General features: G+C 38.9%; 2 protein-coding genes across 2 annotated transcripts in view; one reads left to right on the top strand and one right to left on the bottom strand.

Annotated features, from left to right (window-relative positions):
* The window catches only part of NIBAN1 (niban apoptosis regulator 1), a 127582-nt gene extending 126685 nt beyond the window's left edge, over nucleotides 1-897 (bottom strand). Inside the window, exon 1 of the mRNA XM_037009906.2 lies at nucleotides 709-897. Within this exon, the coding sequence (XP_036865801.2) occupies nucleotides 709-763 (55 nt within the window). The 5' untranslated portion in view covers nucleotides 764-897. The remainder of the gene's footprint in view (nucleotides 1-708) is intronic.
* A 191-nt stretch (nucleotides 898-1088) lies between these two features.
* Nucleotides 1089-13574, top strand: part of RNF2 (ring finger protein 2) — a 95886-nt gene continuing 83400 nt past the window's right edge. The window contains exon 1 of the mRNA XM_073216904.1: nucleotides 1089-1107. The gene's annotated coding sequence lies outside the window, so the exon portion shown is untranslated. The remainder of the gene's footprint in view (nucleotides 1108-13574) is intronic.

The following is a 13574-nucleotide window of genomic DNA, read 5'->3' on the forward strand; positions in this document are numbered from 1 at the left end:
TTCTACCTCACATCTTTACTGAGTTACTATATGTCTGCAAGTCTCCCAAAAACAGTTTTTCCCCATTTATAACTTTAGCAACTGTTACAAAACATGCCGATGTTCCTCTTTTGCCTTCTCCCTTCTCAGGAGAGGGAAGGGAACCGTAGAACCTGGGAGCGCAGTGACACGGTCCTTTCTGCTCTGATGAAATCATCCCACAAGTGATACCAAGTTCCAGTGAAGCCGGGGCAGACGCCGCGTTTTTCAAAACCAGGCCAACGTTACCGGCAGGGAAATTCTGCTTTATAGGCCGGGAATCCCCAGGGGAATCTCTAGAAACGAGGGATATCCCCGCTCTTGTTTTTGCGGCCAGTTCACAAAGAGCTCGGAACTAAGTGCTGCGCCAGGTACAGGAGGGCGAGGAGTGTGGGGCCGCGGGGCGGGGCGTGGGGGCGGCAGAACAGACCCCCGGCGGGCGCGGCGTGGGCCAGGGGTGCTGCCCCGCCCGGCGGCCCGCACCTGCCTCTCCCGCTGCGGCGCTTCCCCAAAGCCCCGGCCCGCTCGCAGCCGACGGCGGTGCAGCCCCACCCCGGCCGGAGCGGGCGGGCGGCTCCCCGCCGGGAGAACGCGGGCAGGTGGCGAGCGGGGAGGGAGGGCCGGGCCGCCGCCGCCGCCCCGACGTGGATCCCCTGCCGGGCAGCGCGGCCCCGGGATCGGCGGGCGTACCTCGGATGTAGGCGCACTTGCCCTCGTCCAGCTGGCTGGAGGCCGCGCCGCCCATGGCGCCGGTGCGGCGAGGCTGAGCGCGGCGGCCAGGCCCGCACCGCGCGCGGCCGGACAGCTCCCGTGGGCGCACGCCGCTCGCTCCCGGAGGCGGCGGAGACGGAGGACTGGGCTCCGCAGCCCGAGCGCAAACTTCCTCCGAGAGGCGCCGCCCCCTGGGGCGCCTCCTCCAGGCCCGCGCCCTCGGAGGATCTGTGGGCTGGCTCCCGGCTGTCTCCCCGCCTTCGCGGCCCCGGGCAGCTCCGAGGGGACGGCCAGCCTGGAAGGCCCTCCCGCCCCTTCCCTGCGCCGGCTTTGGCTTCTCATCTTCACCCGTGGCAAGCAGCTGAGAAAGGCCTTGGGGTAAGTGGGCAGTTTCCCTGGTGACTGGAAAGCTCTGGGAGCTAGAGCTTTGCCCCCTCGCATCCCACGAGGGGTCCAAGATCCCATGGCTTTGAACACTCTCCGGTCCCCAAAGCAACAGTTACTCTCAAGCATCACCTAAGAACTTGTTAGAAATGCAACTTTTCAGCTCCCTTCCTCTCTACCTACACCACACACACACACACACACACACACACACACACACACACACACACACACACACACACACACACACACACACACACACACACACACACACACACACACACACACACACACACACTGCACCCCAACTGAAAACTTGAGAGGGGGCCCTAGCAATCTGTGTCACAGGCACTTTCTGGGTAATTCAGATGCCTTCCAAGTTCGAGAACCAATGGAAAATTGTACCTTCCTGCAGCCTAGAAGTTGGGCCAAGGAGAGGGTGGGGAACGAAAGGGAAAAATAGCAAGAAATTGAAAACCTCAGGAGAAACCTCGGCTGGGTCCTACAATATGCGCCCAGCCCTGAAACTTCTTAACACTTGATCAAAATCTATTCTTTCACCTCTCCTTGACAAACTTGAAATAGTTCATTAGAAAGGGCATTTGTTCTTTTCCCACAACCACTGTTTAACTTGGCAACCTCTCCCAAACAAGAACCAGCTTGAACAGAAGGCTCGTCACTCATTTCTTCCTATTCTTAGTAGTCAGATTTTTAGTGACTCCTATTGACTTAACCTCCAAGGGCAAATAGTTTGTACACACAAGAGCCAGGCCCGCAGAAGACTTTGAAGGCTTTTCCCTCCAAAGTTAATGAGCTAGCATTTTAACACAAAGATTTCTCACACCTCACACCAATCTCACACCCTACTTCCCAATCCATCAGTAAATCCTCCCAGTCCCACTTTCAAAATACATCCAGTACCCAACCCTTTCTCCTCCCCTGTACTGCTCTCAATCCATCATTTCTCACCTGGATAATTACAGTAGCCTCCTAATTGGTCTCCCTTCTTTAGAGAAAAAGCCACAAAATCTAAGACTGATATTAGGTTCCACTTCCTCTCTGCTTTCCTGTAGGGTACCGCTCTGCCCTTGCTATCTCCGCCCCCCCACCCAGCCTTTTCACTGGTCTTTTTGCTCTTCTAGGACGAACCAAGTTAAGGGTCTTTGCACCTGCTCTTCCTTTGTCTAGGTTGCTCTCCCCTCAGATAGTCACATGATTCATTCTCTAGGTCTCTCACTTCATTCAAATCTCCACTTAAATGCTAGTATCTCAAAGACGCTTTACTTGGCCCCCATTTAAACACCAGCCCTCATTTCTCTCTGCCTTTCTTATTTCTTTTCACAGCACTTAGCCTCACCTGATGATTATTTGTCTGTCTTTCCCACTGAAATATAAACTCCATAAGGTCAAGGATTTCTTTTGGTGATATTTCTTGTTTTGTTTTTCTTTTTAGTATGTATATTCCTTATTGTTGTTATTATTATTTTTTAAGGGCAGGGATTTTTGTCCAGTCTGTTCTCTGGTGTATCTCAAATGCTTAGAACAGCAACTGGCACATAGTAGGTGCTCAATAAGTAACTACTGACTACATGAATGAATGAAATATAAAACATGAGAATCCAGACTCAGTGAAAGCTGTGATCTCCATGAATAAAGAGCTTATCTAGATAACTACTCATTGATTTAAACTATTACATGTTCCACTCTTTTCTCAATATTCTAGTCGGCTCTTACAATTGTATATATCTTCTCAGAGTAGTAATTCCTTTCATTATATGAGTTGCTATAATTGTGCCTTAGAATACTGTCTTTGTTGTTGAAGAACACTAATTTGGATCTCCTGCTACAGTATAGTTTTGGCTTCTCATCTCTTGTTTGGCAATAATTAGAAAAGACTGATTATTCTGGTATATTATTCTTGGTTCATTTCTAGCATTCACAAATGGAATAAGATATAGGGGAGGATTTGTATAGTGTAGTATTAACAGGCTTTGCAACACGAAAGTTCCAGCTTCAAATCCTAACCTGGGGTTAGCCATGTGACTTGATCAAGTTGCTAAACTTTCCTGTCTCTGTCTCCTTATCTGTTAAATAGAGCTAATCACACTTACCTCTCAGGCTTTATTAAAATTACATTTGAACAGGTCTGTGAAACACTTAACATATTCTCAGGAGCATAGCAAGTGTTAAGTAAGTGGAATCTAGGATTTTTGTTATCAGTGAGGATGGGAGTGGTCAAGGAAACAATATTCTAAAGAAAGTAGAATTTTAATTGGACCTTGAAAATCATTGATATTATATTAAGAAAGAACTTCTCCCTTTTTTCCCCAAAGTTCAGTTTCCCCAATCAGTTTACAGCGAAAAATTCATTTTTTTAGTTATAGTATTTAACATTTGCAAATCCTATGTGGGCATCATTTTATTAATCACACACTAACAATGAGTGTCCACGCAATTCAATAACTTTATGAAGCAAATTCAATTTCCTATGGTTCCAATCAGCTAGTTTAAAAATTTCCTATCCAACTTTAGTTTTTCTACTGTGTCACTGTATTTTATATTAAAATGTTCTTAAGACCTTTTTATGTAAATATCACATACTAAAATGATTAGCTTTTTAAAATCTTAATAAAGATATAATTCACAAATCATAAAAATTACCCAGGTCCTGGCAAGTGTAACTTTAGGTAACCCAAATTACCAGTTTGGTGTAGATTCCTCTAGATTTACATGCCAGTATATGTACAGTTATAATTTATAAGTATATATAAACTTATTTATAATTACTTATTTACCAAAATGAGCTGATGCTCTATTTTCTGTAATTTTCCATTTGGAATATGTAAATGATAGTTCATTGTATAAATCGAACTCAATTCGCCTGTCTAATGTATGCATGCCTTTTTCCCTACTCTCAATCAGATTGGGTATTTTCATATCTTTCATTGTTTTTATTAGTATCATTCTCATTATTCCTTTTGATATATTAAGGAATTAAAGAATATTTCATTATTCCTTTTAATATTCAGCAATTTGTGAGTTGAAATAGGTATCACATCCTATTATTTAATTTTGAAGTTCTCTTTTTATTGAAATATGGTTGACATACAATATGTATTAGTTTCATATATACAGCATAGTGATTTAACAATTATATACAAATGTAATTATATACAGATAATGTAACAATTATATTACAAAATGACTCTCTAGGTCTCTCACCTCATTCAAGTTTCCATTTAAATGCTAACACCTTAATATAGTCACCACAATAAGTGTACTTACCATCTGTCACATTATTACACTATTATTAACTATATACCCTATGCTGTACTTTTCATCCCTGTGATTTATTTATTTTATAATTGGAAATTTATACCTCTTTATCACCTTCACCTATTTCATCCATTCCCTCATTCCCTTCCCCACTAGCAACCACCAGTTTGTTGTCTATTTATGAGCCTATTTCTGTTTTTCTTATTTGTTCATTTGTTTTTCATATTCCACATATAAGTGAGAGCATACAGTATTTGTCTTTCTCTATCTGACTTATTTCTCTTAGCATAATACCCTCTAGGTCCATCCAGTTGTCACAAATGGCAAGATTTCATTCTTTTTGTGGTGGTGTAATATTCCATTGTATATACATACCACTTCTTCTTTATCCATTCATCTATTGACGGACAGTAGGTTGCTCCCATGTTTTGGCTAATGCTGCAGTAAGCAGAGGGTGCATATATCTTTTTAAATTAGTGTTTTTGTTTTCTTCTGGTAAATACACAGTAGTGGATCACTGGGTCATAGGATATTTGTAATTTTTTGAGGAACTTCAATAATATTTCCCATAGTTACTACACCAGTTTACATTCCTACCAGTAGTGCATATGGGATCCCTTTTCTCCACCTCTTCTCCAACACTCATTGTTTCTAGTCTTTATGATACTACCAGTTCTGACTGGTGTAAGGTACTATTTCATTGTGGTTTTCACTGGCATTTCCCTGATGGTTAGTGATGTTGAGCATCTTTTCATCTGTCTATATGTTTATATGTCTCCTCTGGAAAAATGTCTAGCCAGGTTCTCTGCCCATTTTTTGAAATAGGATTATTTGTTGTTTTTTTGGTGTTGAGTTGCATGAGTTCTTTATATATTTTGGATATTAGCCCTTTATAGGAAATATCATGTGCAAACATATTCTTCCATTCTTTAAGTTGCCTTTATATTTTCCTGATGGTTTCCTACATTGTGCAAGAGCTTTTTAGTTAGTTTTTGCTTTTGTTTCCCTCACCTGGGGAGACATATCCAGAAAAAAACTGCTAAGACCAATGTCTAAGAGTTTATTGCCTGTGTTTCCTTCTAGGAGTTTTATGATTTCAAGTCTTACATTTATTGATTCCATTGATCTATGTTTGTGTGTGTACATGTGTGCGTGTGCCAGTACTATTTTGATTATGGTACCTTGTATTATAGTTTGAAATGAGGGAGTGTGATGCCCATAGCTTTGTTCTTTCTCAAATTGCTTTGACTATTTGGGCTTTTTTACGGTTACATGCAAATTATAGTGATTTAACAATTATATACAAATGCAATTATATACAAATAATGTAACAATTATATTACAAAATAACTCTCTAGGTCTCTCACCTCATTCAAGTTTCCATTTAAATGCTAACACCTTAATATAGTCACCACAATAAGTGTACTTATCATCTGTCATATTATTACACTATTATTAACTATATACCCTATGCTGTATAGGATTATTTATTCTAGTTCTATGAAAAATGCCATTGAAATTTTGATAGATATTACACTGAATTTGCAGATTGCTTTGGGTAGTATGGACATTTTAGCAATATTAATTCCTCCAATCCATGAGCATGGTGTATCTTTCCATTTATTTATGTCATCTTCAATTTCTTTCATCAATGTCTTATAGTTTGCAGAATACAGGTCTTTCACCTCCTTGGTTAGATTTTTTTCTGGGTATTTTATACCTTTGATACAGTTTTAAATGGGATTGTTTTCTTAATTTCTGTTTCTAATAGTTTGTTATTAGTGTATAGAAATGCACCAAATTTCTGTATATTGACTTCGTATCCTGCAGTTTTACAGAATTCATTTATGGTTCTAATAGTTTTTGGTGGAGTATTTAGGGTTTTCTAAATATATTGTATCATGTCTTCTGCAAATAGTCACAATCTTACTTCTTCCTTACCAGTCTGGATGCTTTTTCTTTGTCTTGTTTGATTGCTGTGGCTAGGACTTCCAGCACTTTGTTGAATAGAAGTGGTGAGTATGGACATCCTGCGTTTTTCCTGATCTTAGAGGAAAAGCTTTCCGCATTTCACCATTGAGCATGCTGTTAGCTGTTGGTTGTCTTTTATGGCCTTCAGTATGTTGAGGTATATTCCCTCTACACTCACTTTATTGAGAAGTTTGGTCATGTATGGATGTTGAATTTGTCAAATGCTTTTTCAGCATCTAATGAGATGATCATATGGTTTTTAGTCTTCCTTTTATTAATATGGTGTATCACACTGATGGATCTTTGGGTTTTGAACCATCCTTGCATCCCTGGAATAAATCCCACTTGGTTGTGGTGAGTTGTCCTTTTAATGTATTTTTAATTTTTTTGCTAATATTTCATTGAGAAGTTTTACAGCTATGTTCATCAAGGATATTGATCTGTGATTTTCTTTTTTTGTAGTATCTTTGTCTGGCTTTGATATCAGTGTATTTTTTGTGTATCTATTATGGCTTTTTGGTTTGTAATTACATATATGTTGTTTCTGTGTATTAGGGAGGTCAGCTGTGTCTTCTTGTCTTGAAGGAGTGTCCTTAGGTAGAAGTTGTCCTGTGTTGCCCGGAATCGCAATCCTCCCTGGTCATCAGAACCAGGTGCTCCAGGGGGGCCCTCCTGTTATGGCTGGGCCAAAACTGCTGCAGTATGCTGGTGGGTGGGGCTGATTCCATGCCCAACTGGCTACAGTGCCTCCTGTGACTGCTGTGGGCATACTGGTGGGCAGGGCTGGCTTCATCCCTGTGCCCAAACAGGAGCCATTTTGGGGGGCTGCAAGCTGAGGCTACATGGCAGGGTGGAAGTTGCTTTGCCAAGGCACCTGCTGGGGCGGGCAAGTTGGGTGAGGCAGGTCTACAGCGATGGCTGGGGCAGGGCAAGCAGTATTTCCAAGGTAGGTACAGTGTCAGAAGTAATGCCCACCAGCACCAGGCCAGCTAATTATAAGGAAAGTAAGTAAAACAGCCCCCACCAGTTCTTCTTGTAAGAATCTCCTACAGATCCCTGCCCCTCTGGCATATATAAAACTAGTCACTAAATCTTCATAGATGAACCATGTGCCTATCAAACTGCTGCATCTGTGCTGTGTCTTGGAGCATGTGAGTTTGTGCTTGGGCCTTTCAAGAGTGGAGTCTTGGTTCCCTATAGCCCTTTGACTCTCCCAGAATTAAGTCCTGCAGATTTTCAAAGCCAGGTGTTAAGGGGATCTCTCATCTTTTTGGTACGGGTACCCAAGGAAGGGGTGCCCTATGTGGGGTCCTGACTGCATTGCTGCCCCTCTACCAGTGGCTTTTTCTTTACATTTTAGTTGTGCAGGAACTGTTCTGCTAGTCTTCAGGTAGTTCTCAGACTTCTGTATGTAGTTGTAGTTTTGGTGTGTTCATAGGAAGAGGTGAATCCAGGGTCTTCCTGCTCTACCATCTTTGGATGATTCCTGTAGTTATTTTCTTTATTTCTTACATTGTACATGACTTGTCTCTATAGGTAAATTACTGATTTACTTAAAATCAGTTTTTCTGCAAAGTATTTCAGGACAGAGAAAGTATGATGTTAGCTGTGGGCTTGTCATATATGGCTTTTATTATGTTGAGGTACGTTTCCTCTATAATCACTTTATTGAGAGTTTTTACCATGTATGGATGTTGAATTTTGTCAAATGCCTTTTCTGAATCTATTGAGATGATCATATGGCTTTTATCCCTCCTTTTGTTAATGTGGTGTATGAATTGGTAGATTTGCAGATATTGAACCACCTTTGCATCCCTGGAATAAATCTCTCTTGGTTGTGTTGAATGACCTTTTTAATGTATTTTTTTATTTTGTTTGCTAATATTTTGTTGACTTTTACATCTGTGTTCATCATGAATATTGTTCTTTAATTTTCTTTTCTTGTAATATCTTCTTCTGGTTGGGTATTAGGGTAATACTGACCTTGTGGAATGAATTTAAAAGCATTCCTTTCTCTTCTAATTTTTGGAATAGTTTGGGGATGGTAGGTATTAACTCTTCCTTAAATGTTTGGAAGGATCCACCTGTGAAGCCATCTGGTCCTGACTTGTTTTCTGGGAGTTTTTTGATTAACAATTCAATTTCATTACTATTAATCTGTCAGTTTAGCCTTTCTATTTCTGGTTTGGTATTGGAAGATTGTATGTTTCTAGGAATTGATCATTTCTTCTAGTTTGTCCAGTTTGTTGTCATATTATTTTTCATACTAGTCTTTTATAATCCTTTGTGTTTTGTTTCTGTCAGTTGTAATGTGTCCTCTTTCATTTATGATTTTATCTATTTTGCTCTTTCTGTATTTTACTTGTTGAGTCTGGCTAAAGGTTTATCAGTTTCGTTTACCTTTTCAAGGACTGTCTCTTCATTTCATTGATATTTTCTTTTCTTTTTTTTTTTTTAGTCTCTATTTCATTTATTTCCACTCTGATGCTTATTATTTCCTTCCTTCTACAAATTTTGGGATTTTTTTTTTTTTGGTCATCATTTTCTAGTTCCCTTAGGTGTAAGCTTAGATTGTTTACTTGAGATTTTTCCTGGTTCTTGAGGTTTCTACATTGCCATGAACTTCCCTTAAAACTGCTTTTGCTGTGTCCCAAAGACTTTGAGCCATTGTGTTTCAATTTTCATTTGTCTCCATGTATTTTTTTGTTTCCTCTTTGATTTCTTCGTTGACTCATTAGTTGTTCAGTAGTATGTTGGTTAGCCCCTACATGTTTGTTTTTTACAGTAAGTATAAACAATGGCACTTGCTAGCACCTCTAACGCCATAGAGAGTTCCAACATTCCCTCATTTGGAGACATTCTAGGGTTAGTAAATGGTTTTTCTTCACTTATGTTCTAGTTGTCCTTTAAACCATAGTGAGATTATTATTATTTTTTCTGTGCCCAGGATAGGCAAATCTCAGATGCCTCGGTGATATCACACTCTACTGCAGGTCACCACAATGGAGGTGGGGACCCCAGTATTGCCATGTCTCCATCTCTCCTGCCGTTCTGTATGTGGTCTCTATCCCTTATTGTGCTGAAGCTGCTCACTACCCAGTTCTTCAGGAGGAATTGTTCTCTATGTAGAGTCAGTGTGTCTGTAGGAGGAGGTGATTTCAGGGTCTTCCCACGCTGCCATCTTGGACCCCTCTCCTAATTTGGAAACTCTTAAATAAGAAAGATTATTTTTTTTCCATGGACTTTCTGGCTATGTATGTTCCTTTATAAATAGATTGTTCTTGTACTTTTCCATTTTTCTATTGATTTTTTTATTTTGACTTGGAAGAGCTTTATATATATTAAAGACATTGACCTGTTTACTATAATACATGTTACAAATTAAACAGATTTTGTTAATTAAAACATATTTCTCTATGTTCTTTGTTGGACAATCTTCTTTGAAGACTGGGCTAACCACAGGCAAATTACAAAATCAATTAAATTTGTCTCTGTCACCCTCCCATTGTTCCTTCACACTCCCTTCCCCTCTTTTCTCTGTACAATTTCTAAAGAAAGTTTAACTGTATCCACAACATGTCTTATAGATTGTTGTACAAAGGTGATGAACTATCAAAAGTCATTTTATGCTTTTCTTTAAATGAAACTCCTTTACTAGCTAGCAAGATTGTTGCAAAAATTTAATATGTTGTCTGTCTCAAGGGTATAAACTTTCGAAGTTCCAGTCTTCATTCTGATACTGACTTAACTCATGATAGGGAAATAACTTAAATTTTCTAAGCTTTATATTCCTTGTTTTCAAAATGGGTATCTGGGAAGATTAAATGAGATCATATATATAACACACTTTATACATGTTAATATGCTTAGCACATATTTAGCATTTTCCGAATAAAGCTAGCATGACAAGAAGTAATAAATGAAAAAAGTGTTTTGTTGACTCTTTGTTTATCAACTGTTTTATTAACATACCAGTGTTAGTTCATTTTATTCTTATGCTTATTGTAGTACCTTTGTGTTATGATCAGCAAATCACATTTCCCAGCAGGCAGAGCACTAGTACCAATTTCAAAAGGGAAAAGATGTATCTTGTATATTTTGACAGCATATTTGAAAAACATAAAAAACTGTTTTCATAATACAAACTATAGAAAACTAAGTTATATAAAATTTTTCTAGAGAGACTATGTAGAAGATAGAATCCAACTTCTGCTCATCAGTGATTTTTGAGGGGACATTCCAGGAGCTGCAATGTATGTGGAATTTTTATTAGAAAAAGTTTTTTTTTTTGGTTGAGAAACAATGCTTTTGCTCAACATACTTTTCAAATATGAATCATCACAATTTTATATAGGTCTCTAGCATTGCATAAGACCTTAGGCACAGAGCAGAAGTCCAAGTATCTTAACAGAAACCAATAAAGGCCTACAGTGAAGGTTACAAACTCTAGAACCAAAGGAGCATAGATGTGTAAGTACTAATCTTCAAAATAACAAAGACCAGACCACCACAGTTTTCCTTGTAAAAAGTTGTAACCATATTAGTGCCATAGATAAACAGATTCTATGGGTTCTTCTGAAGGCAAGGCTCTAAACTACCTTGTATTCGGGCCACTTGTTAGTACCAGTGTACAAAGGGAAGAGTGCCACCTGCTGGACCAGCCGTGATACTCCGTGAGGGGCCAGGGTACATGGCATAAAGGGAAATGATGCCGACTCTAGCCCAAATCAAATTCATATGCTTGCACTTAAATTAGTTTAATAATCACTTGGCATTATTCAGATATTTCTTACAGGCCTCCTTTGCTCAGCTGACAAATGAATTACCCTTCCAGAAAAGACTTTCCTTGTTGAATTTATTTTGGGAGCAAATTGTACTATTTTATAAAAGGTTATACTTACTGTTCATAACACACATTTTGACATTAATTGTAATCCATTTTATAAAGTACAGACTTTTGCTTATTTCCTCTTGAGGCCACAGTTCATTCTTTTCTTTATAGTGCAAGTCACCAGCACATTAATTTTCCTAGTCAGGTCTCAATAGTTGTGAAAATTATATGCTAGGGCTCTGAGTTCTATTCTGATGTGCTAGAATGAGGAGATGGCAGGACATATAGGCAAGGAACCCTAAGGGGGTGCAGAAAAAGTAAGACTGGTCCATCAAGGTGAGGAAGGATATATCACTAACATTTTTTAGAATTTATGTACATGGATGTTTTTAAAAATGTAAGCTGGCTTAATTTTATTATTGCTTATCTGTTCTGTACATATAATACAGGTTATTACCTGAACCAAGGGCAGACCACCCCAAAGCATTTGCCCAATGACCTTCCAAATACTTGTACCTTCAAATATTGTGGGTAGTAAGCCAGAGATGTCCATATTTATATAACTAATATATGAGAATAATATACCCTCTTCTACGTTGGCATGATTTATTGTACCTGATTAAAACTGTCTTCATCCATACTTCCTTAAATTTTTTTTCATATTTTGACATTGTATCAATTATCCTTTCATTTAGGTTACACATTAAAAACCTTAAGGTGAATCCACTTAAATCAGATTACATTCTCCTAAAATTTAGCTAAGACCAGCTCATTGTAGGAATAACAGCTTTGAAGGAAAAAAGAGTAACCTGCGAATGTGAGAGCCTTTAAAATAGTTGGTTTCCAAACAGGGCCAATCACGATTTTGCCCAGGACTGCTCTGTTGTGGCTCCTGGGGTTGATAAACTGGTAGGTTATGAATCCTGGGCTGCTAATAGGCATTTATCTCCCAGAAGGGGAGAAAGAAAAGAATTCTCTGATGACATCACATTGAGTCCTGGCATCCCCAGTTACATGAAACAATAATCATCACCATTTTTTGTTTGTTAAGCCAGTTTAAACTGGATTTCTGTTTTTGTTCCCAACCAAAAGCATTTTGACCAATATAAAGCTTTAAATATAGTGCTTATGTGCAGAATTAAAACATTCCATAGCTGTACTACTTTATCCCTTTATATAATTGATTAAAGCAAATTTAAGTACATGTTGCTCTCTGTGAGTGATTTGCAGCATATGCCAACAAAAGGCAGTTAGTGCAATATATAACAATTCACTTTTCTTTTCTTAGTCATTTTTCATTCTCTCTAGTCAGTTTTGGAAGTGATTTATTTCCCTTCTAGACATTTGATTAATCACTGGCTCTACATATACACTAGTTCCAATTCAGATATAAAATCAGTTGCCTCAAATTTTGGCAAGAGAATTAGCAGTCCTCTGCACATCATCCCTGAATATATAAAAATATAGTCACTTATTACTCTCATTTTATCATTTCTAACAAATTAGATTCATAGAGTTCAAACTTTTAGCTCAAATCATGGTGCAAGTAAATTAGGAAGCATGGCAGCGTTTGAATGAGTACTCAATCATTTTGGCAGAAATTGTGCAGCCTTAATGGCTATGTTTTACATGATGCTTTAAAAGTATAGCCACATAACTTATATCACTTAATGCTAGAATTCTTGGAAATAAAACTACTATACAGAGCAATAATAACTTTAACTTAGAGGGAGCCCAGTATAAACTAAGGAATATTGAGGAAGCTGTCATGGAAGAAGTATAACAAAAAACCAGCTGCAGAACAAGGGTAACATCAGCCTTCTGGGTTTCCTGTTTGTATGTTTGTTGAAACTGATACACTGTAAGCTTGATGGCTATCACGTGGCTGTCAATGTCTAGAACAGCACCAGGCTTATGATCAGCACTCAGTAAAGGCTTGTTGAATGAATGAGTGAATGTCCTGCAATAGATACAGATCTTTGGTGCAACAAGACATTTCCTGTGACTGCTATTCATTATAAGACCTACTCATTGTGGACTGAACCAGGAAGAATGTCACATGTCCTTTTTTTAAGCATCTTTGTCTTAATATTGAAGGAAATGAGATCAGAAAAGGTGAAGTGACGGCCCCAGAGTTAGGGGTAATAAATCAGTTAACAAACATTTATGGAGTACCCACTACTGGATAAATGTTTGGCACTTTCAGATAAAGGGATACAGCAGAGCATTAGACAGCCAGAGCCTCAGCTTTCCAAAGAGCTTGTATTCCAGTAGGGGATGATGACTAAATGTTAATGCTGCCATGAAAATACTCATGTAGAATATTGCGGTGGTGAGTGATGGAGAATGGACAGAAATGTAACCAATTTTAGTAGATTACTCA

This window comes from Manis javanica, chromosome 11 (genome assembly GCF_040802235.1).
Source record: "Manis javanica isolate MJ-LG chromosome 11, MJ_LKY, whole genome shotgun sequence".
NCBI lineage: Eukaryota > Metazoa > Chordata > Mammalia > Pholidota > Manidae > Manis > Manis javanica.